Source organism: Anabas testudineus, chromosome 8, assembly GCF_900324465.2.
Source record: "Anabas testudineus chromosome 8, fAnaTes1.2, whole genome shotgun sequence".
NCBI classification, from domain to species: domain Eukaryota; kingdom Metazoa; phylum Chordata; class Actinopteri; order Anabantiformes; family Anabantidae; genus Anabas; species Anabas testudineus.
The window spans coordinates 13588101-13611174 of NC_046617.1; the positions used below are offsets into that span (position 1 = coordinate 13588101).

The 23074-nt window shown below is 41.0% G+C and overlaps 2 protein-coding genes across 5 annotated transcripts in view; both read left to right on the plus strand.

Annotated features, from left to right (window-relative positions):
* Positions 1–1392: 1392 nt before the first annotated feature.
* Positions 1393–15071, plus strand: srl (sarcalumenin). 2 transcript variants are annotated; one of them, XM_026358009.1, is made up of 7 exons: positions 1393–1457; positions 8058–8153; positions 8300–8395; positions 9969–10004; positions 11147–11263; positions 11648–11881; positions 12002–15071. In XM_026358009.1, the coding sequence occupies exons 1-7, from the start codon at positions 1397–1399 to the stop codon at positions 12811–12813; spliced, it is 1452 nt and encodes a 483-aa protein (XP_026213794.1). In that variant the 5' UTR covers positions 1393–1396; the 3' UTR covers positions 12814–15071. The 2 variants fall into 2 exon arrangements, with proteins under 2 accessions (XP_026213794.1, XP_026213877.1); XM_026358092.1 differs by lacking the exon at positions 9969–10004.
* Positions 15072–16577: 1506 nt separating this feature from the next.
* LOC113156047 (adenylate cyclase type 9) overlaps positions 16578–23074 on the plus strand; it is a 33358-nt gene continuing 26861 nt past the window's right edge. The window contains exons 1-2 of one of the 3 annotated variants that reach the window (XM_026350881.1): positions 16578–17234; positions 17344–20087. In XM_026350881.1, the coding sequence (XP_026206666.1) occupies positions 18275–20087 (1813 nt within the window). In that variant the 5' untranslated portion in view covers positions 16578–17234; positions 17344–18274. Of the gene's footprint in view, positions 20088–23074 lie in introns of all 3 variants that reach the window. The other 2 variants (XM_026350891.1, XM_026350872.1) reach the window with 2 other exon arrangements.

A 23074-nucleotide genomic window follows, 5' to 3' on the forward strand; every position in this document is an offset into this window, starting at 1 on the left:
AGATCTTGTTTCCTGAGGAATTGTGGGATTACGTTCACCACAGTGTGTCTGCTTGGGTGTGATAAAGCAGTAATCTGCCCAGCGTTTAGCTGTGTTAGAGATTCTACGCTGACTCAGGGGTCTTAACAGTATGTTCCAGACAATCCCTCTTCTCAGCTCCCATCCTTCTATCACACTCACACTCTTATGATTATTACAATGGCAGTGAGCATTTTTTTAATTTCCTAGTTAGAGCAATGTTTGACAGCCCCCTCTAATGCCAGGCCATCACATTTACCACAAACATTTTTGTAATAATGTATTGTTAATATTTTAGTCTACTTTCTTTTTTGGAAAATTTGCATGCTTGATTTATTGACAAAAAGTAGATGAGAAGAATCATTTCTTTGTCTGTGTCTACATGTATATGTGTATTACAGCCAGAAATGATCTAAGTTTTACACAAATGGACAAAGACTATCAAGAAAGGTAAACGACTTTTGCAGCCTAAAGGCACTTTTTATGGATTAAATAAATCTACTTCTCACGAATATAGTTACAAAAATGTTCACAGTGACATGGATAGGTGGGCTACTTTGCCTGCCTTAATGCAGGCCCAGATATCTGTCATAACAATAATATTTTATCTAGAGTGACTTTAGCTTTATGGTCTACAACTGCTTTGTGCAGCCTTTGTACTCTAAGGTCCTCTGGTACCTTTATGCATATGATGTGGGACTGTGGCACCATTTGCACACTTCTGCAAAGGTTCTAAGCAATTGGTAAATTAAATCTGAATCTCTTAAAAAACATGTACTGGGGTGACCACTTGGCCATAACTGTCCAGACTCTCTCTGAAATGATTTTCCCTTACCTTTTGCTTCTGTGTGTGTGTGTGTTTGTCGATCAGCATCCTCTTGCATTTGGGGGAATATGTGTGGGAATGCTTTACCTTCCTCATTTCCACTTTGTGTGTACACTATTGGGTTTGGGGGTATGGGTGGTCTAGGTGGACAGGAGCCTATTTCTTCCCCGTTTCTCCTTTATTTATCTTGGATCTACTTTTGCTTATATTATAAATAATTTTGTTGTACAGTTTCTTATAAATAGATGAACAAATGAAAAAGTAACTTTTGTAATATCGACAATGAGCAGAGTTGTCTCTGACAGACACAGCCAGGTCTTAGTGCACCGATGACCAATCTATGACCTCTCTAAAAAGGAGAGTCAGCTGTTTGTACACGTAGAGTCTCTGTGACATGCTATGACTCCTGCTGCACTTCGAAGACACACATGTCGGCCCCTCTCTACCAACTGGCTCTCACTGAGCCCCGCCTCTGCTTTCCGCATGCCCTTTAACCTTCGTGCCTCAGTATATATAGTCTGTGTGGCTATCTGAGTTCTCCTGGCAGCCATCATGAAGGGTACATTCTCAGTCTGCTGTTTCCTCTACCTGCTGCTTTTGCAGGCCACAGCAGGTAAGAAGATTTCTCTTGGATTATGTAGAGTGGCACTATATATATTTGTATACAGCAGCTGCTAATAGATGAAATGGTGACATGGTGTTGGTTTAGACGTTGGAGATTCAGGAGTGACTTGTGATGTGGCCAAAAGCAGGTTCTTGTGTTGATTCTGGGGGCTTTTGTTTAGAAATTGCCGGTGGCAACTATTGGGACACAGCCTAGGATGGTCTAAGGTAGATACAGAAATGTTATCCTGTTTATTCTTTGCCTCATGCCTGTCTATTTAAAATCTGCCCCCGTTTCTAATTAAACTGCTGGTACCCATTACAAATGACAGATTTAGGTGGCTCTTTCTCATGTTTTTATGTAAAACAAATACAATATTTTAATAACTGCAGCTTTTAGTCTATGAGGAAATGTGTCTCTACCATTTTAATGAGTTTCTAAAGAAAAGGAGTTGAGGATTATGCAAACTAGCGTTCAGTTCCTCATGTGGACTGACAGCATGTCAGCTTTTCTAACGCATGGCACCAGCTGATGGAAAGTCTTGGTCTAACCAAGGAGAGGAGAACAGCCGCAGGAGCTTCAATGGAAATATTTTTCCTCTCTTTACCTTTGACATTTAATAATAACAATGTCACACTATTCATTCTTTTAATTTGAGAGATAGGTCACAGCATTTGCTGTGATGTTCCATGGCATCATAAACTACAGGGATACCGACAATCACAGTAAATGTGATAACACGGTGCCTGTGGGGTTGAATGTCATAGCTGCAACATCTTCTCTCAGATTAGCCATTCTATAAATGCCAACTGGTCTGTGGGTCTGGATTGTAGCGGTTGCTTTTACCCTTGTCTGTCACCCTTGTCCGTCCTTGGGCGGCGTTCAGCTCGACAGCATTGAGCCAGGCCTCCATATTCCAGGCTGCTGTCAGGTGTCTAAGATTGGAAGGCCTACTGAAACCCAACACTGTTCACTACAGTTCCTGCCTCCCTCCATTTGACTCCCCTTCTCTCCTGACTCCTCACCCCTCCCAGCCCTATGCTTCCCTTTAGATATGCTGCACAGCTGCTGTCACTCTGCACTGTCACAATCACAATTTATTCCCAGCAGTTGGCCTTATAGGGACATGCATTCTCCAGGCAGGAGGGGCCAGACTGACAGCTCATACCCTCAAATCCCCTTCTGCAGGCCCTTGCAGGTGTCTTTTTGGGGGGGCTCTAAATTTACTACATGTGCAGAATGTGTATTGATTGTGTATTGAGTATGCGGTACTTTTGTCTTCCATATCTGCAGGTTACAGACAATTATGAGGTCTATGAACTCCATCCTGCTCAGTTTGTAATTATTTGTATTATTGATCAGTTTGGTCAGTGTCATGAACTCCACTGAAGTAGCTAAGTGCAAAGACAAGCAGAAAGGGTAATCTCCTTTTTAAGGAATATAAAATCTATGTGCTATCATTTCAACACGGTTGCCCAACTGCTCTGAATTGTGCAGCACCCACACGATGACACTTTCATTTTGATGCTGTGATATCTCAGTCATTTACATTAATTTCTGTCACCTCGACACTGAAGGAAAGATCCAAGCAATCTTCTTTGTATAATAATGCTTTGCAGTCTACACTGTGTTAATAGGAATTATTGAGGTGCCTTTATTCTGCCATTATATTTCCTTTACAGTGATTTACCTGCAGGTGTTTCAGGCATGCTTTCATCTTTCAGTCCAAAGCAAAGATCCGGCTTGTTTATGTTTTGTTTTTGCTGGTGTGAGTGGGTGTGTTACATGACCAACTTGGCTCCATGATACCAGATTATGAAGTGGAGTGACAGGCTCAAAGTAACGCACAAGGGCAAAAGTACTTTATGCTGTGGTGTTGATGTGATGTCTAAATCCCTGCTCTCCTGTTTGAAAGCCAGGAAAGGATTCAGGTGCCCTTGGGACGTGGGGCGCTGGGGCTTGTCTTAAGGAGAGGTGTATAGTAAGGCAGTTTAGTGCGACTGGTGTGTCTTCTCCACTATTACCATCAGAGGGAAGTCCCACACGTGCCACATGCCAACGTAGTGGATCACATGGAGTGGGGGTACCTACATTTCTCCCCACTGCAAATCGATGAGGCCAAAAATGATTTTACTGAACTAGGAGTGGATAGTATTACTCAAGTGTAAACACACAGGAGTGAAGAACTAATCAAGGTCTCAAACAGGCTGTGATACATAATGTTTATATGTAAGACAAGTCATAATGTGTTTGGAGTGGGGTTGGGGTTAGCACATGTTTTCTGTGCTGGCTCTTAGGTTCTGAGGCTGCACTTTAACAACACACTTGTTAATTTTTTATATTGGTTTAGCTGTAATTCTCATCAATTAGTTATCAGTGGCTTGGCTTTTTTTTTTTACTGCAGAACAGAATGCACAAGTGTTTGGGTCTAGAAGGCTGTATGAGTTACTCCGTAGAGACTTTCTGTCTCAAATATACTCATTTTTAGAACATACTGTAGTGTGAAAGCATTGTAGAGTAAGTAATAGCTTCTTGGTTAGCCTTGAAACAGAGTCGGCTCTGTGGGATGTTAATGTCTCAGAGTCTCCAGACTGAACAGTCAGAGCCTTAATAGGAGGCAGCCATTCTGCCCCCTCCTCCATTCACTTTCTGACCCATTGTGGGGCTATTTCTGACTACAGGGGGAGAACTAGTTCCACCTGTTGCCATCCGTGGCCTCTTCTCACCATGCCCAACACATAATCTGCTGACTGCCCTCACGCCTCTAACCCTTGCTAGGAGGAGAATCGTGCATTTTTTTAGATAAGGGTTTATTATTAAATTACTTCCACTGTGCTACGAGCTGAACATGATCTTTTTACATTTGTAGAGACTCGTAATACAGTATATACAGTTTAAATGCACATGACGACAGATACATGTTGTCCCAACACAAACATGCAGGCCTAAATAAGTATATAATATGTAATTTTATTTCCTGGTTGTGTGCTTTGAGTAATTAGTACATATTTGTGTTTCAATACAAATTTGACATTCTTTATTTTCTTTCTAGTTAAGGTTATTTGCTGATGTATGATTGCAATTACAATTTATAATGTCACAAATCATGCACGTGCTAATTTAGTTTTCAGGAAAATACTGAGCTTTTTTATAAATCTTTTTACTAACTCGATAGTGAAATAAAACTGAGGGGGGTCTTTAAATAGTCACATTTTACATTGGCAATTGGTGATTGACATGAAGTCTGATGACTGAATTGCCTCCAAATAAAAATCTATAGTTGAGGCATGACTTACCCAGCCGCTGACGCCATGCTAGGCTCCACAATCCTGCAGGATATTCAGATGCCGCCAGAATGTTTCTCCAAACTGAGGGAAGGTTGTGTGGCAACGGCTTCAATGAGGGCACAGATGTCCAGGGTTCAACTCCCCTGGCGCCTGCAGGGTTAATTTTGAGTCCTGATGCAAGGCCCACCATCCACAAGCAACACTACCTCTCTGATCTTTGTGGAATTTGGTCCCAGGGCTTCTATCAGGGATTGACTGGATTGGAAGGTGTTAACAAGTTCACAGCAGTTAAGGCCCACTCAAGAGTGCCAGTGTTAAAAGACGCAACTCCTCTGAGAAATGAGACAAGTTACAGAAGCTTTGTGTGCTGTGCTGCAGAAACAGACCTGGTACATCGATCTGTTCCTCAAAAGCCACTTTAACCTCCATGTTCTAGCATCTTTGATCTATCTCTGACTGATGACTTCTCTATGCCAGAAAAATCTTGAAATCCTGTGAACATGTTTGACTCATTGTCGTGACTTAATTCTCTTTTCTAAATATGGCACACAGCTGAACCATGCAGCGTGTTTCAATAGCAAAATGGCACCTATGGTGCTTCAAGACGATGACACCTGGTATTTCTTAAACTAATGTAAACAAAACCTATTTTACTTAGGTGTGAAATGTTAAATTTGTTTCTCTGCTTCATTACACGGTGTATTGAGTTGAGCATTTGGATTGAGACATGGCAAACATGCCAGTTGGAGTTCACATAACAATCCTTGCTGCTTTGAAAAGATTCTTCAACCATGTTCGACTGTACATTCATAAGAGTAAAAACTACATTTGTAGCCAATTAGATGCCCAAATACAAAGCGACCCATATAGATTTGTTTCTAAATATTTTTAGGGATTGCAGCATTACTCATACTCTGCTTTAATTCTGGCTGCTAACCTTTTGGTTAGCCTTGTTCTTGCACCGTGCTGGGAGCAACATTACACAGGTTTATTTTTAGCAGGTTGACTCAGGGAGAATCAGTGGTTCTGCGTTGTTCCCTAACCGACTGCTCCACAAATGAGCAACTGTTTGGATCTCAATTAAAGCCTACTGCATACAATAAGTCATTGTGGGGGGTCTTCAAGTTATCATTTAGCTGTGCACAGATCATTTAATTGATGGAAACTGCTCCCTCAATTCTCAGTATTGTAAAAAATCTATTGACACGACTTTATTTTACTGAATAAAAACATATTTATGCCTTAAAGACCCATATAATATAGAATATAACCAAGTTTACTTAAGGCTTGTAAACAGACCAGCCTACAGATGATTTTGCTTGTCATTTGATCAGTTTCGGCTAATGCAACATGTAGTTCTGACTCTTAGCCAGAAACACTAGAAGTCATTGACCACATGGACGGTGGCTGTACTCCAGGTTACGGTGCAGGATGCCATGAGGGTGCTGCACTCTGATAGGGTGGACTCTTCCCACACTGTTATACTACAGTTTATTATTAGATGTAGAAAACAGTGTCATCATCCAACACTGCATTTATTGTGATACAAACGTTTAACAGTACAGTATTTATGTTACTTGTAAAAAAAGCTATTTTGTTAATATCTTTTCTAAAAGAACATTATGAAATTTGGTGATTTGCAGTTGTGAAGAGTATGTTAGAGGAGTATTAAAATTACACAGCCAGCAACAACATGTGTGTTGGATCTCGCAATACACCAGAGTGGAGATGTGCTTGCAAACTGTCACTGTCAGTATATTTGACCTGTCCCCCATTTACAGTATATAGCATGCCAAACAGAGTGAAGGGTGAGTGCATCAGACAGCAGCTCACATAAAATAATCAAAGTTAGTTCCTCTATCATAAGAGATATCCATTTGTTACCTTCTAAACTCCAGACAGTTTTTGAGTTGAGTATTGCACAAATACCCAAACATGACGTGTGCTTAGCAGGTTCCACATCACCAGCTGAGATCACAAGATCATGCCCTAACAACACCAATTCTTAATCCTTTCTGATCCTCCATATTGGTCTCTCGATTATAAATGTCATATTATTGTATCAGTTTTTGATAAATATATTTTATTCTGTTTTATATCTTATTTTAAAATAAAGTGAGGAACTGCTTCTGAACTATGTTAATATGTTTCCTGTGCCAGTTAACCGAGCTGTACTGACAGGATGCATGCAATCCATTTGTTTATGCAACCTCAATATTCAGATTATAGTATGTAATTTATACAGACTGATACTACTACTCTGTCATCTTCTATATTTCACTAACATACTGTAAACACCTTTAAAATTCTCTAACAACTCTATTAGGGGAATGTCTGGTAGCTTGGATACTAATACTCATAACTCCCCCACGGCACTAATATGTGAACGAGAAAGACTTCCTGACTGCCCCTATTTTTAACTCATAGCTGTAGCAGGTTTGTCCAAGGCAGGACTGTGCAGGAGGCATTGCAGAGAGGTCTGCTCTGAGGCCTGTGCACACAAGGACTGGCCTCACAGTGTGATTAGCCTGTGATAGGTGGGTAAATATAGAAGGGAAAAGACAGCGGATTGCACATCATTGTCTCATTTCGAGTATATATCTGATGGGAACACCTAGTCCAGTGCTGATTTCTCCTCTGAGTCCAATATGAAAGTGGGGAAGTCCCTCTCTCCATCTCATTGGTTAAACAGCCAATGGTGATACCAAACAAACACTCATATTTACTTCCTTTCTCATTTTTTCATTGGGAATTAATGGCATATCGTGCCAAAATGTGACTGTCCAGCTGTTGAAAGATGTATCTCCTGGTTGACTTCCCGGCTGTGTGAAAAACAAATGAACGAATGAATGAATGAACGAACTAATTCCAAACAAATGGCTTTGTTTATTTTCAGTGTTTGACCTATGATCTGAGGGCTGATTATACTAACAGCTGTAATCTAAGTGTGTTCAAAAGCAGACATGACACTCATGAGTGGACATGTATCCAGCATTAAAACAGATTGCTTTCTAGTGCACACAGATACTGAAGTTAGGACTTTTTCCCAATGATTGAGAAATGATTGAGCTTGGTTTGCAAGGAGCTCCAAGTGTCTTCAGGCTCAGTTTGCAAACATTTATTCATGACAGCCCTCGAATTTCTGCTAGAAGTGGTGACACATAGTACAACACAGGATGTACTGAATAATGTGCCTCCAAGAAAGTATGAGTGGCTGTGAGCATCATAATGAAACTGTAACAACCTCACTTAGACCTATCATTTTAGCAGTGTATTTTGGACATGCACTTGAAACTAGTTAAGTTTTTTTATGTATTTGCAGAAGAAGAAGAAGAGTTCACCTCCGTCCTCAGAGATCGATCTCACATTGATGAGACGCTGCGACTTGCAACTGAGGAAAAAGCAGGAGACTATGCAGGTAAGTAGAAAGATGTTTTAACACATAGAATATATAGAAAACAGTAAGTAGTTAATTCTCACTGTTTCTGAAAATGCACCTTTCAGACTCCTTTTTCTAACACATAATAAATATTTACCTCTAATCTCTTTTTCCTTGTCCATCAGCGGCTTTACAGAGGTTGCGGAAGATCTACCACACATCCATCAAGCCAATGGAGCAGGCATACAAGTACAATGAGCTGAGACAGCACGAGATCTCAGGTATTACAGAGACTTTTGTTGTGTCTCCACTTTGTTCTGTTGTGTGGGTTCTCTGTTTTTGTTGCTTTGGTGACTGATTTGTCGACTTGTTTGAACACATCATCTTCACATCATCAGTGTAAAATTTGTAATTGTATCTTGACAATAAAAAAAGGTGATTTATTGTCTGTAGAGCAGAACATTTGTATAATCATACCCACTCATATTCAGTTTAAAGTCCAATCAAGTCAAAGCCACATACCGTCTACCTAAACCATAAAATTGTGAACTATAGTTTTAACATGGTACCATGCTTCAACATTATATTTTTGGTCTTCAGAAACCATAGGTTTGGTGGTTCAGTCTGTGGCTGCACAGCCTTGAAGAAGACACTGAACTCCCTAGAAATAAATGCCAGCCATTTCTTCCCCTTTTCTTCTATTTATTTATTTTTATCTTAACACTTTTTGTAATGTCCCTGTTTGATCTTTGAATGATTCTGCACTCTGCTTTGTTTCTTCACAGTAAACTCAACACTGAACAGCCAAGAACAAACTTTTTACCCACACTGAAACAAAGCTTCCCTCTTGTGGTGTTTCAGGCTTAACATGCATGGAAACTTGTCAAAGATGACTTGTGTCGTGTCTCTATAGAAACATACATCTTTGTTTTGCAGAGCACAGTTAAAACTATACAGACAAAAAGATTCACCTTGTTGCCTGTTCACATACAGTAGGTACACACTGGTAAGAAAAAGTTTGAAACACCTGTTCTGAGTCTCTTATGCAGCGTCTGCACACAGGGATTTCTCTCATTTTATTCAGCAATGAACCCTTCGAGGTCTTTTCTTAAGCATATGTGCATTTGGGTCTTCCACTGCATCTTCTGTCCTGATTGGGTTCAGTTGCAATATGTCTCTGTAAAGAAATCTTTAATTTCTTTTCCATATGGTGGTCCAGCGATGGTGGTGTAGTGGTGAGCATAGCTGACAGAGGTGTTCTTATTTGGCCATTTTCAGTTCTAATTTACACTGACAATGCAGGAAGAGTCAAACATAAACTCAAGTTATTGGTTTACTGGACATTAACTTATTTGAAGATGTTCTAACACCTGGGAGGGCATGCATGATCAATTTAACACTATCTACACTGGAAAAAATAGAAGCTTTAATGTTTAACACTGGTTAGGTAGCAAATGGTGGCTGTTTTGTTAAAAGTAATCTTTCTAGTGTAGATGATTGACCTGCTTGTTACAGATCAGTGGGGAACATGTTTTCTGTGTTTTGGTATTCATTTATTACATTTCAGTGTAAAAACACAATAATACCTTGGTGTTTCCAAACTTTTTTTTTACCAGTGTAAATACTTTTGTGAAAGCACATGTTTGACACATCAGGTCAAATATGGGACTAAATTGCGGAGAGGATCTCCCATCCGTTCATGCACAGTGTTACTCTACCCCTCCCTGTTGCTTGTAGACACCTCACACCCTCATTGAGCTCTCATCACTCTCCTTCACCTCCTATTCCCTTCACTTCTCTGTACTTCAACCTCTCCTGTCCTCCCCCATCCCTTCCGGTCCCCTCATCTAACAGCCTACCCTGGACGAACCCTGGGGGACTCAGCCACAGGTGGGTGTGGGTGGGGGCTTACCTGTGCATGGCACTGCCTGAAGTGCTCAGCCCCATTCCTTCTCCCCCCTTCATTGGTCTTCATACCCAATGTGAATCAAGACCACTTTATGTTTTCATGATTTATTCATTCAAATTCATTCAATCTCTGATCAAAACAGTTCCACATCAAAGAATTAAAAGGGAAGAAATGTAAATGACATATTCTCTGTTGTAGAAACAAACGAGCAATTTAAATTTGCTAGAATCAGAGAAAAGTATTTACAGAGAAATGAAGCATGAAGATGTGTAAAATGTAGAAACATGGAGGGGGTTGCATGTGCAGTTCTGGCTTTAGCAAGAGGGGCACTGGTGGGAGGGGTGGTCAGTCACTGGCTAGGAGTGTCACTGACCTTCTTACACACCTTGTTCTTTATTTAGCTTTTTCTCCATTTCAAAATGTATTATCATTAGCAACATTTAGCAATAAAACATTTTGAAATAAAAAAATAATTCATTTTCTGTTTTTTGTTTTTTTGGGTTTTTTTTTTTTTTTTTGAGTTTTATTATTCTTATGATATTTTCATCATTGTCTTGTGTTGAATTTGTTCAGGTTTGGTCCAGTAGGCTATATGAGATTATCTGCACACAACCACCCCTTCACCATGTCCACTCACTATACATATGGTCGTTAGCTGAGCTACACAGTTTGCTCTGAAAGCCTTGGTCTGTTGAGTCTTACGTCAGAGTGTGTTGTGCTTTGTTGTCAAAGACATGGCTGCAGTATTTCATTTAATCTTTGAATGTTCTCTTATGCTATTAAACAAGTCTAACAGCTTCACTGTGTCGCATTTTTGCCTGTCATTCTTTTATTTCCTTTTTTAAGTATTAAAAAATGCCTCTGTGCTCTCTAGTAAGAGCAACTTGAAGTGCATTGTAGTTCATCCCAAACACACATCCAGAATATCTTGTGGATGGATTGATGATGGTGATTGACGAAGAGTAGTTCTTGCACCTTTACTTTTTGGTAGAAAAATAAAATCCCAGCATAATTTTCATGACTATATTTCATATAAAATTTGGGATGAACTTGGCAAGATCTTCGTCATTATTTAGCCATTCTGCCAAGATTATAATAACTTGTTTCTGTACTTGTCCAACAGATGGGGAGATTACCTCCAAGCCCATGGTGCTGTTCCTGGGACCCTGGAGTGTAGGAAAGTCCTCAATGATCAATTACCTCCTGGGCTTGAATGACAGCCCTTATCAGCTCTACACAGGTATGCTGCACGCCTTTTCCTTTTGAACTAGCAATAACCATTTTAAATGCTGTAATCCCATTTGTGATCAAATCCAGTTGAGATGAGGTAATCCTAAAATGCTATCATAAATCCAAAGCTTTAGAAAGGCAGCTGCCTTCTCAGAATGTCACAGGTTTGAGTGCGAAGCAAGTTGTTTGTATGTATGCAAGTTATCGTGTGGGAAGATACATCACAGAGGTGTCTAATTACTTTAGATCCATAAAATCCTATAAAGGCCATGCAGTGATCTATGGTCTCTGTTATAAAATATGATTAACTCAGATTTTTTTCTTGAAATTGTTTCCTAGTGTCAAGCTGTTCATGCTTATATCTCCCTCTGTTTCTCCCTTTACTTGTTTTCAGGAGCTGAGCCCACTACCTCCGAGTTCACTGTTATCATGCATGGGGAGAAGATCCGCTCTGTTGAGGGCATTGTCATGGCAGCAGACAGCTCTCGCTCCTTCTCTCCCCTGGAGAAATTTGGCCAAAACTTTCTGGAAAAGCTGATTGGTATTGAGATGCCTCACAAGCTGCTGGAGCGTGTGACCTTTGTAGACACACCTGGAATTATTGAGAACAGAAAGCAGCAGGAGAGAGGTAAATCAGAATTTGTTTTACCTTAAGTTTGCAGATTTTCACATGCCACCGTTCAAATATAAAGCAGCTGGTTAGCTCAGTACTTAAAGGCAACACTAACTTTGTCTTTTTTTTGTCTAGGCTATCCTTTTAATGATGTTTGCCAGTGGTTCATTGACCGTGCTGACCTGATCTTCGTGGTGTTTGACCCCACCAAGCTTGACGTTGGTCTGGAGCTGGAGATGCTCTTCCGGCAGTTGAAGGGTCGTGAGTCCCAGATCCGTATCATCCTCAATAAAGCTGACAGCTTGGCAACCCAGGACTTAATGAGAGTCTATGGAGCGCTGTTTTGGAGCTTGGCTCCCCTCATCAATGTTACTGAACCTCCTCGCGTCTATGTCAGCTCCTTCTGGCCATATGACTATGCACCTGATACCAGCCGCGAGCTCTTCAAGCGCGAGGAGATCTCCCTCCTGGAAGATCTGAACCAGGTGATTGAAAACCGCATGGAGAACAAGATTGCCTTCATCCGCCAGCATGGCATCCGAGTACGTATCCATGGCCTGCTGGTGGACCGCTATGTCCAGACCTTTAAAGAGAAGATGAGCTTCTTCAGTGACCCTGAACTAGTCTTTAAAGAGATTGTGGACGACCCTGACAAGTTCTACATTTTCAAATCCATCCTAGCCAAGACCAACGTCAGCAAGTTTGACCTGCCCAACCGTGATGCCTACCGTGACTTCTTTGGCATCAACCCGATCACCAACTTCAAGCCCCTGGCTGCTCAGTGCTCATACATTGGAGGCTGTCTGCTAGATAAGATTGAGAGGGCAATCACCAATGAGCTGCCTGCCCTTCTGAGTAGCATTAATTCTGGGAAGCAGCCTGGTCTGTCGTCTTGTGAGGCGACTGGTTGTGGTGAGAAACCAAAGAACCGCTACCGAAAAAACTGAGGAACACAAAATAACTTGAGTAAGGGAAGAAAGGAGAAAGAGGAAGTGAATAGAAAGGGCCTGGTGGAAACCAACCCTACTGTTGTCAGAATGCCTGTATTGTTGTGGAGATAGAGAAGAGGAGATTAGTGTTTGTTTTTTTCCTCAGGAGAATATGGGGAGGTGCATTTACAGACTGTGGGAATGAGGCAGATAGTGGGAGGGAAGGGTCATTGTTTGATAAGGCAGCTTAAGGACATGAGTGCTGAAGAAATAAGAAAACGCCACTGAAGACTGAGTATTGTTAAAACACATGCCCTCCTCTCTCCCTTGCACAATCACAGTGGACTGTCTGGGATTTTGGGAGAAGAAATTCTGTATTGAAAAACAGAAATGGAAAAAAATTAGATCAAATAAAAAAATACCAGCTCCCTTGTATGTGAATAAAAACAGCAAAAGTGAACACAAGAGTTGCAAATTTGTGTGGTAACATCTTGAAAGTTTGAGCAGCATTGCAGCAAGGTCAATTCCAAATGCTTCAGAAGATGTCTTTGAAGTAGTTTTTTTTTTGTGGGTGCTATACTAAGCCTATGTGTTTTGGTAGTCATCCAAAACTTTGACATAGATTAACATTAACAATGCATGGTAGAAGTCACATCTTATTTAACACATGCATGTATTTTCCCTTTTTAACAAAGTCAAATAATATATCCTCATGATACCGACAGATAAACCAGCTCTGCTATGCAACAATTATGGCCTTTTCTTCCTTAGTTTTATTTATCTAAATGTCTTGGTTGTTGACAACCTGTGAAATGAGCGCTGTGATGGAAGCAGAGGTCAGGGTTCAAGGGTTGGAGTCGTCTGAGTTTGGTAGGCGTCCTCATACTGCTTTCTTTCTTAACTGCTCTTACTTTTGCTTCTATAAATTTGAGTTCAGTCTTTGACAGAAAACCAATACTGTGTTATGAACATTATTTTCCTTTAACAATATGCTTCCCAGCATTTTGAGCTGAATGACCATAAAAAAAACAACACATGTGAGATGTGGTTGAATTATAGCTGCCTATATCTATTTGCTCTGCCATTTCTTCTGCAGGTTAGAAAGATATTTATCGATTTCTCTATGTACACTTTTAAAATGGGCATTGAAGTATGGTGTGTCTATGTACAGAACAATCCTGCTGAAGGAGGATGTCTTTCGTAGTGGATTTCTCACCTTGCAAATAGTGGGCTCGAGGTAATAGAGAATAAAAGGTTTAATGGAGGACTCATCAGTTGACCCCTGACCTCTGTGTAAAAAAGAAATGCCCAAATACTAACCTGTACATTTGTTTGGAGTGATACATGTCAAAGCTACAAGTTCTTATGTAAGCCTACCTCAATGAACTCCCTAGGAATATGGCATATCCCATTGCTTAAAATAGGTTGACATTTTGAAAATATGCTATTGAACACTAATTATTTGCCAGGTGCAGCAACTTTTTGGGGCCTTGTCTTTACCATTATGTTTCCAGGAAGTTACTGCACCTGCCAAAGAAGCAGTGCAGCACAAACACCCTCCTAAAACTGCAACTCATTGCTTGTACACCTACAGATTAGCTGTTTCCTCCACTTTCCATCATTTATGCTAAGTCAAGCTAACTGCTGTGTTCTGCTACATATGTACAGAATTAATATTATTGCTTAAAATCACCAAAGAACAGGTAGGTAGTAATAATTACAGATTAAGTTACAGCCAAGTTAACTCATAGACAAATGCACTTCTAGTTCCCTCCTTGTCCTCCCTCATTAACCCCATAGTGTTGAGTGTTTTCAACTAAAATCTGAAGCATAATGGAAAAGAAAAACAAACGTACAAACCAATGAAACTCACGTTTGCTTAACTTTCTCAGTTTCTCTGAGTGTGTGTGCTCCACAGGGTGTGTTTAGGATGTTTACACTGCAGATCTAGAACATGCCCACTAGAGAGTGCTGTGTAAAAGGTTATACAGATCACTCACTAACACTCATGGCAGCAGTTATAGTAGGGTGATGGCTTGGGTTAATGATGTTCTGTGGTTGTGCTTTTGCTCGGTTTCATCATCAGGTATTTTAATTTACATGTGAATTAGACCTGGAATGGATGTTTATCGCATTAAAATAGTTGTTGGTTCACTCCTTTTTTTTTGTTTTGTTTTGTTTTGGTATACAATATAAATCAGTTTTCTGGAAGCTTGATCGTCAAAAATAAAGATTTCTGACTAGTTAGTGAAACGTTGTGGTTATTCTGATAAAATGATCAGTATTTCCAATAGCTAAAATGTGTTATAAGATTAACACGTTCCCTCTTCTCTGTCCCCCTTCCTTTGGTGGGTTGTTGGGTGTATTGAATGTGTTGGTGATAAAGGTTTTTTCCTAAAAACATGGACTTAGATCCAACATGTGAGTGCATTTCCAATTCCCAAAACATTACCGTACAAAGACTGTAAAGAGACTAACTGAGGGAAATAATTTACAGTTCATACTCAAACATTAAAGCCGCTTTTTAATGCATCAACCATGTTAAAGAGAACCAACAACAACTATCACAAGGCAATCACACACTGGGCTTCAGGTAAATAAAAAGATTTTGTTGTTTTTTATACATTATTTTAAACACGAAATCTTCTGCTTCATCAATCCTTTATAAAGTGCATTCTTATCAAATAATAAAATCTTTTTGAGGTTGTAGTCTCATAAAAACAGACACACTTGCATTCTTCTTTGCATAAATCAGAATATAATACAGTGCACAAACACCATACCGACACTGCAGTGGCACTTACACAACTGCATTGTCTTATCAACTGAATGATCACTCTCTTCATCCCAAAATAATTCTTGTAATCTGAAATGTGTTTAAGCCATGCAAACAAGTTTTAGTACAATGCAAACTGCCCCCAAACTCAACACTATGTCTAAATGTGGAGAGAGTCTGTTTTCATCCTGTTTTGAAGGAACACACTCCAACATCACCTGTATTGCAAGAGGGTTTGAACACATTTAATCACAGTTGTATTTAAGTTGTCTAGAAATTAAATTTTTAGAAGGCAGAGTTGATTCCTTGACTATTCTGTAAAACCACTGAGGGCTGCTGTTTAATATTTCTCTCAGCCAATTAAATAAGGAATACAGCACTAAAGCTGGAGTCTGTAGTCTATGTGCTGATGTGGCTAATAGATGCATTATTATTATTATGCTGATTGCAACCAAAACACGATCCCACCCTTCCCTAAAATACGTGCTCGCTACCTTCAAGTGCGTGCACGTACCTCCACAGTTTCCGTCTCCTCCCACCAGTCGCCTTTCTTCTCCATTCGTCTGCCGACGGCAGCGTCAAGTCAACACTAACCTCAGAAACGGAAGAACGACAAATTGTTTTCAAAATAAATGGTATTAAAAAGGCAGCTCTGTTTTTGTTAAAAGGTATATGACTAGAATCTGTGAGCTTTAACGTACAGGTACAAGTAAAATAGGAAGAGTAAAAACCTTTGGGGCAAATAGCCTAAATATCTGGCACGGATTTCATGTTTTACACTGATGTTTTGCATCATTAGAGTAATTGGAGCAGTGAATCAGAAAAAGAGAGGGCAACAAGCTGTTTTAATTTGTAGGTGTGTCAGTGCTACTGTTTGAAGAAGGTGTAATGGGGGTTTCTTATGAAAGAAAGAACGGAAAGCATGATCATTTTCTGGGGCACTTTACACTCACCTACACACACACACACACACACACACACACTTTTTTTTCCGGCCGGACGGCTGTCAGAGCACAGAAGATGGAGGCGGCAGCGGCCACTGCGCTGTCCACGGCACCTGGATAGCGCAGCGTTTTATGCAGGTGCAGACGCTGCCGTGATACGCAGATGATGTTTAGATAACGAAGATAAGACATCACTGTGCAGAAAATTGAAACACTGGACGATGCAGCAGCCCTAATCCATCAAATTCGTCCTGGATTAATTGGGAGATATTTGGAGATATCCATATATATGGATTGTGCATTTCATGTAATTCAAGTAAAGGGGTTGGATCAAGGGCTGCACTCTGCGTTGACCCATGGGACTGTGGTGTAGGGGGCGTCCAGCGGAGGTGGAGTCCTTTTAATTAGCCCGACTTCCTCTGGGCTTTCGACGCCTGCCAATGAGAGGGGCACCGAGCTGCCGTGGGCAAACTTTACTTCAGAGAAAAGGTGGGACTGGACGGTACTCGGTGTAGACTACTCAGTGTTGGGTTTTTTTCACAACTGTCCGGCTGAGAGTGAATATTCAGTCTGGAACCTGTATGCTCGAAATATCTGGACAATTTGGACATTTTTCTAGGGCGCACCGCGAGGATGAACTGGCGACATTTGGTGTCTGTGGATACAAAGCAATACCGATGCAACACTGAACACAAACTGATTGGTGCATAGCTTTGGAGGTGTGGAGGAGCGTGTTTACGCGCGAGTCATTGACAGTATATAGCTCATGCAATAAAACACAGTTTCAGATCTAGTGTCTTATGCGTCTCATGCGCTTGTCTCCTGCAGACCTCGGTGCACAATATTGCCACTGCGTTTGGAGACAAAGCAGCGGTGGATACTCCGGAGTGGAAAGCCAGGAAAGGACGGGGCTGCGTCCACGGTAGCACCGATAAGGCCGTGCACAGCAAGGAGCATGTTGGCATAAATAAAAGCTGTGGTGGCAGTTTCTGCGTTCATATGTTAGTTGGAGTTGACCTGCGCAGTAATGCTGGAAACTGACCTTTTCCATCAACACAGCAAGTTGTCAGACGCAAGAGAACTCTTCTGAGAATTAATTTTAGATCTAGATTTAAGCTCAGTCTTGTAAACAAAACGTGGTTTGGTTTTGTATGTGATGCTCTACACTCCCAGTGGAATTGAGGAGCATGGAAAATTGAATGGATAAGAGGGAATTTGGAGGCTTGCACCAGCACTGAATTCAGCAACACAGTATAACTAGATTTACTTGCTCATACTTTTGGAGATGACGTGTCAATAACTAATACTAAAACACTTTTTTTTTTGTTTTTTCGCTTTAAAATTTTCCTTTTACGCACCCATTTTGTATGGTCCATGATTTTTTCCAATGAGTGAAGCAGTGTGCAGACAGCTGAGTGAACTTGGATTGGAACAGAGCAGACGACGAATGAACCTTGCAGTCTCAAGTGCGTCAAAACAGACGGGAACGCAGAGGAATGCAGGGATTGACGTCAAGAAGGGCAGTAATGAACTACTACAAATCTTTGGAAGGTCTGCCAGTGTTTCTGCAGCCACTACATTTCTGAGTGGACATTTCTTCTGAAAAGGTTTATTGTTTGTGCTATCCTTTTTTAGATTGAGCAATCGTTTCCATAGTTGCTATACAGTGGATCATACTTTATCTCACTTCTTTATCTACTTTGTAAGTAACTGTCCCTAAAGTCAACATAGTTTCTGATTTTGAATAGATAAAAGCAACATGGCATCCCCCCAACATCAACAGCTCTTGCCTCACAACACAGAAGTGAGCTGTGACTCAAGTGGAGATGGAGGCGTCTCAGTGAAGATTGGCAGCAGTGTAAAGCACAAGCATGGAGGCGGGCCACTGGGTTCAATTGGGGCAGGCTTCATCGGGGGATCGAAGCACTGCAAGTACAGCATCTCTTCCAGCTGCAGTTCCGGGGAGTCTGGAGTCAGGAGGCCGGCGGTCAAGACTTTTCGTACACATAAGAAGATGCCTCAGCTTTTTGAAAGATCTGCAGGTCATTTCTGGGACCCAAAGTTTGACTCTTCGATCCTGGAGGAGGCATGTAGAGAACGGTGTTTCCCTCAGACCCAGCGGCGCTTTCGCTATGTGCTCTTTTACTTGATTGCTGCTAGCATCCTCTGGGGATTTTATTTTGCTGCCAATCCTTCACGCTGTGATAGGAATGTTTTTCTCATTCCCACTGCATCCTTCCTCCTTTTCTGCCTCCTCCTCTTCCTCTTAACATTCACCAAGCTCTACTCCTCCTTCTACAACCAAGCATCTCTGCTGCTTATTGTTGTAACCTTCATCCTCACTCTGGCCCCCCAGATCCAGACATCAGGCTACAGGGACCCAGAGGCTCCGACACCTACACTTGATGAAGAAGAGTTCAGTGGCATGGGTCCCACATACAATCTGTCCTTTGAAAAGCTTGTGGGCAGTGGCACCTGGACTCCTTGCCTTTCTCCTGTAGGAACCTTCTCTCTGTGTATCGAGGTTCTTTTGTTGCTGTACAGTGTTCTTCATATTCGCCTCTATGCTTCTGTCCTACTTGGGCTCCTGTACTCTGCCTTTTTTGAGTGTTTGGGCTGGTTGCACCTAATCCAGGAAGAAGAGAGCTGGAGCATAGCTTCTCAATCAGACTGGGATATGCTGAGTTGGCTCGGCCCAGCTAAAGCTTTGCTACACCTCTGTGCCCATGCCATAGGCATCCATCTGTTCATCATGTCAGAGGTGCGTTCACGCAGCACGTTCCTTAAGGTGGGGCAAGCTATCATGCATGGCAAAGATCTGGAGGTGGAGAAAGCCCTGAAAGAGCGAATGATCCATTCTGTCATGCCTCGAATTGTTGCTGATGAACTGATGAAGCAGGGTGATGAGGAGATAGGTGATAACTCTGTTAAAAGATACTCCACTAGTGGTGCAGCAGCTGCCATCTCCAGCCCTAAAAACAACAAGCGTAAGAAAACCTCCATCCCTCGAGGCCAGATCATCTTCAGACCCTTCAACATGAAGCGGATGGAGCCTGTCAGCATCCTCTTTGCAGATATTGTGGGTTTTACAAAAATGTCTGCCAACAAATCTGCTCATGCCCTTGTAGGGCTTCTGAACAACTTGTTTGGACGTTTTGATAGACTGTGTGAGCTCACTGGGTGTGAAAAGATCAGCACTTTAGGAGACTGTTACTACTGTGTGGCTGGTTGTCCTGAACCCAGGCCAGACCATGCCTATTGCTGTGTGGAGATGGGCCTTGGCATGATCCAAGCTATTGAACAGTTCTGCCAGGAGAAGAGGGAGATGGTAAACATGAGGGTGGGCGTCCACACTGGTACTGTGCTTTGTGGTATCCTGGGCATGAAACGTTTCAAGTTTGATGTTTGGTCAAACGATGTAAACCTCGCCAACCTAATGGAACAACTAGGAGTGGCTGGGAAGGTCCATTTGTCACAGGCCACTGCCAACTTCCTAGATGAACGATACCAGCATGAAGACGGACAGGTCAATGAGAGAATAGGACCAAGTGTGGTGGCTGACCAACTCAAAGGTAGGTGCTCATTGTTTTTTCCCAGTGCTGTATGTTATCTGAAGCTTTAATCTGATCTGAAGGGGTAGACATGGTTCAAATCCCTAACAAGACTTCAAGGTCAGCAGCAGTTGCTAAAATCTGTCTCAGTTTTGGTGTCGGTGTAGTTATTCCCCCATGAGTCCACAAAATGTATCATTTTTATGTAATTAGGTTTATGTCCTTTTAATGCTTCACTGCAATTCCCAGAGGAATTTTTACTGTTGTCAGCATATCAATAGTTCTCGCCTCAGGGTTTCAACATCATGTATTGTACCCTGTACAGATCAGCTAGCAAAGGTTTGAGTCTATTATCAGTGGCCTCTGTGATGTTGATATTATGAGACTGTATCACAGACATGCGCCATCTTCTTTCCTATCCTCCCTGTCTCTGCCCACTCTTTGTTCTCATGTTCAATTATATTGCCCCGGCGTCCTCAATATGTCCTGTTCTCTTAACCTTGCTCTGAACCCCAGGGATTGCTTTACAACTTAATGCAACTGTCACCTTCTCTCATAGAGATTTGCCTGCAATTTTATCTTCACCTCTCAATCCTGTCCTCCCTTTTCCTTGCCTCTAAATTGCTCGACTGCAGCTTTTATTTCAGATATTTATGCAAATTGCCTCAGTGTAACTAAATGTTGGCTTAATGGCTCCTTTCATCATTTGAAGCTTGCTGATCCATTATCATCTAGTGTAACTAAGGTATTGCATATGGTGCTCATCTACCCTTTTGAATTAGCATTTCGGGTTTATTTTTGTCTCAAGAGATGCTGAATGTATCTCCTTGCAGGCTGTATGTCAGTTTTTGTAAAGTGAATTTTAGGCATGGCTTAGTATGAACTGGTAATTCGATCTAATCAGCAATTCAAGCATGCACGTTAATAGTGCACCAACTATGAAACATTTATATCTATGGGACTCTGCACATATTTCCATTATTACCTGGAAATCAGTGCTTTGTTGTTTACCAACCAGCTAGAATGATTTATGGGACTGCATTTCCCCTCTTCTTAGATTAATGACTGACTACCACTCTTGTTCTTCCTCCTCTTTTTTATTGTGAGGATAGATGTCTTACCCACAATGTTATCATTCCTCCTTCTACTTCTCAACTCCTCTCCTGCCTCCATCATCTATTCAGTTCCTCTCCTAAGATTTATCCTCTTTCTATAGATTGGTTGTGCCAGTGAGAGAGCTGGCTGTCAGGAGAGAGTTGTTCTCCAGTGCTGTAAAATTCTCTCCACTGTCCAGCTCAGTCTGTATAAATCACTTGGGTAACATTGCAGACGGGCATGGATCCTGGCTGGAGCTATTCCCTGTTGCCTGACTCCGTATTAAACTGGTCTCACCTAGACACTGATCACTGTGCAGCCATGCTCTGTGTATTGCTGATGTCCTTTTTGAGTCAGTGAGATGCTTCACTTTCTCACAAATAGGTTTTAGAACATGAATTTTCTTACAGTTCCACTATAAATCCAAAGTGAGGCTATTTAATCTAAGTTTTTTTTTATCCTCATCTGGAGGTACACTTATTCACGAGTTTGTACTTCCTTATATATAGCATCTTACTGTAATTATACACTATTTTGAGGTCCACCATAGCAGGTTCCCATAGGGTGCTACTATGGTATTTGTTTTAGTAACAAATGTAGATGTTGTAGCTTGGTTTACATTTCTGTGGGTAGTCGCCGGTGTTTGAGGGTAAGTAAGACAGTTTGATAGTCTTGTGCAACAATGGCTCTGACTAATTGTTTATGTGATATTTTAGATCCTGTTTTTTATCAGACCGACAACAGCTCAAAACCCAGTGGTATTCTATTCATAAGAATATTTCCCAGAAAAGATTGGAATAAAGAAAAATAGTAGTAGATTTATAGTGTGAACAAGCAAGATGAGAGTTTCATTACATTTCATTACATAATAATGTAATGTAACATATGCAGATTATCTAGGAGTATGTCATGCAACTTCCATGCACCATGAAAATATAGGTTTTGAGCCAGACAACATTCTTTCTATGAATACCTGGAAAGAGACTTACAAAGGTAAAGCTCAAGCATATCATTCATACGCATACTGTAGGAAGAAGGAAATGAACACACACATGGAGGAGGAACAAAAAGTGGCTGGGACTACAGAACGAAAGACAAATTTAGAGCCACAACATCTAGATCGGAGCATGTAGAGGGGAGATCTCAGGATGATTGATGGTCCGGCATAGACAGCCTTAGTGGACAGGACATGGAGGAGAAGCGAATGAGAAAATACTGAATTAAACACATGCTCAGTTCCAGGGCAAGTTCTTTTTCAAAAACACACATTCATTCAGTTTACAACATAGCAGAAATCAGCAAATCTTTACATTATGAATTTAGGAACATAATCCAAATTTGATCATTTAAGAAATTAATTAGCAGAATAATTAATAATGAAAATGATTAGTTGCAACCTTGTCTTAAATCAAAATTCATCTCAGGATCTGGAAGGATACAGTGACACAATAATTTTCAACTCTGAACATGTGTTTATCTTTGTAAGAAGGGTGAATACGAGGTCAGACCTTGTCTTTTTGTGCTTTTCCTAACTGGAAGTGGGAGCTAAATTTGGCTCCGTTTCCTTGGAAAGTACCTGTTTATGCCCTTCCTTCTGCTTATTGCAGAAGATTATCCCTTTGGAGGAGGCTGTCAGTGTGGCCTCATTATCTTTCCATTGATGACAGAATCACCATAGAGAGCCAGAATTGGTTCTTCTCTCTTTCAAGCAGCCATTGTTTTCATGGGGAAATGAAATTGTTTGTTGGTCGATGTTAACTGAGGATTGTGCATCACAATAAAAATGGAACAAATGCAGTTATTGTTAGTACTGTTGCCTATATTTGTATTGCTACAAAACCCTCACAGTTTGACAACAAGCAGCATGTACAAAATGCTTCAGTGGCTTAGTGGCAGACATCAAAGTGGCTCTA

Bases quoted from the DNA above. Each gene is read 5' to 3' on its own strand.
- srl (XM_026358009.1), top strand. From the start codon at position 1,397: ATGAAGGGTACATTCTCAGTCTGCTGTTTCCTCTACCTGCTGCTTTTG. The intron at 8,396-9,968 runs GTATTACAGAGA...CTCATCTAACAG, and splicing joins GAGACAGCACGAGATCTCAG to CCTACCCTGGACGAACCCTG. The intron at 10,005-11,146 runs GTGGGTGTGGGT...CTTGTCCAACAG, and splicing joins CCTGGGGGACTCAGCCACAG to ATGGGGAGATTACCTCCAAG.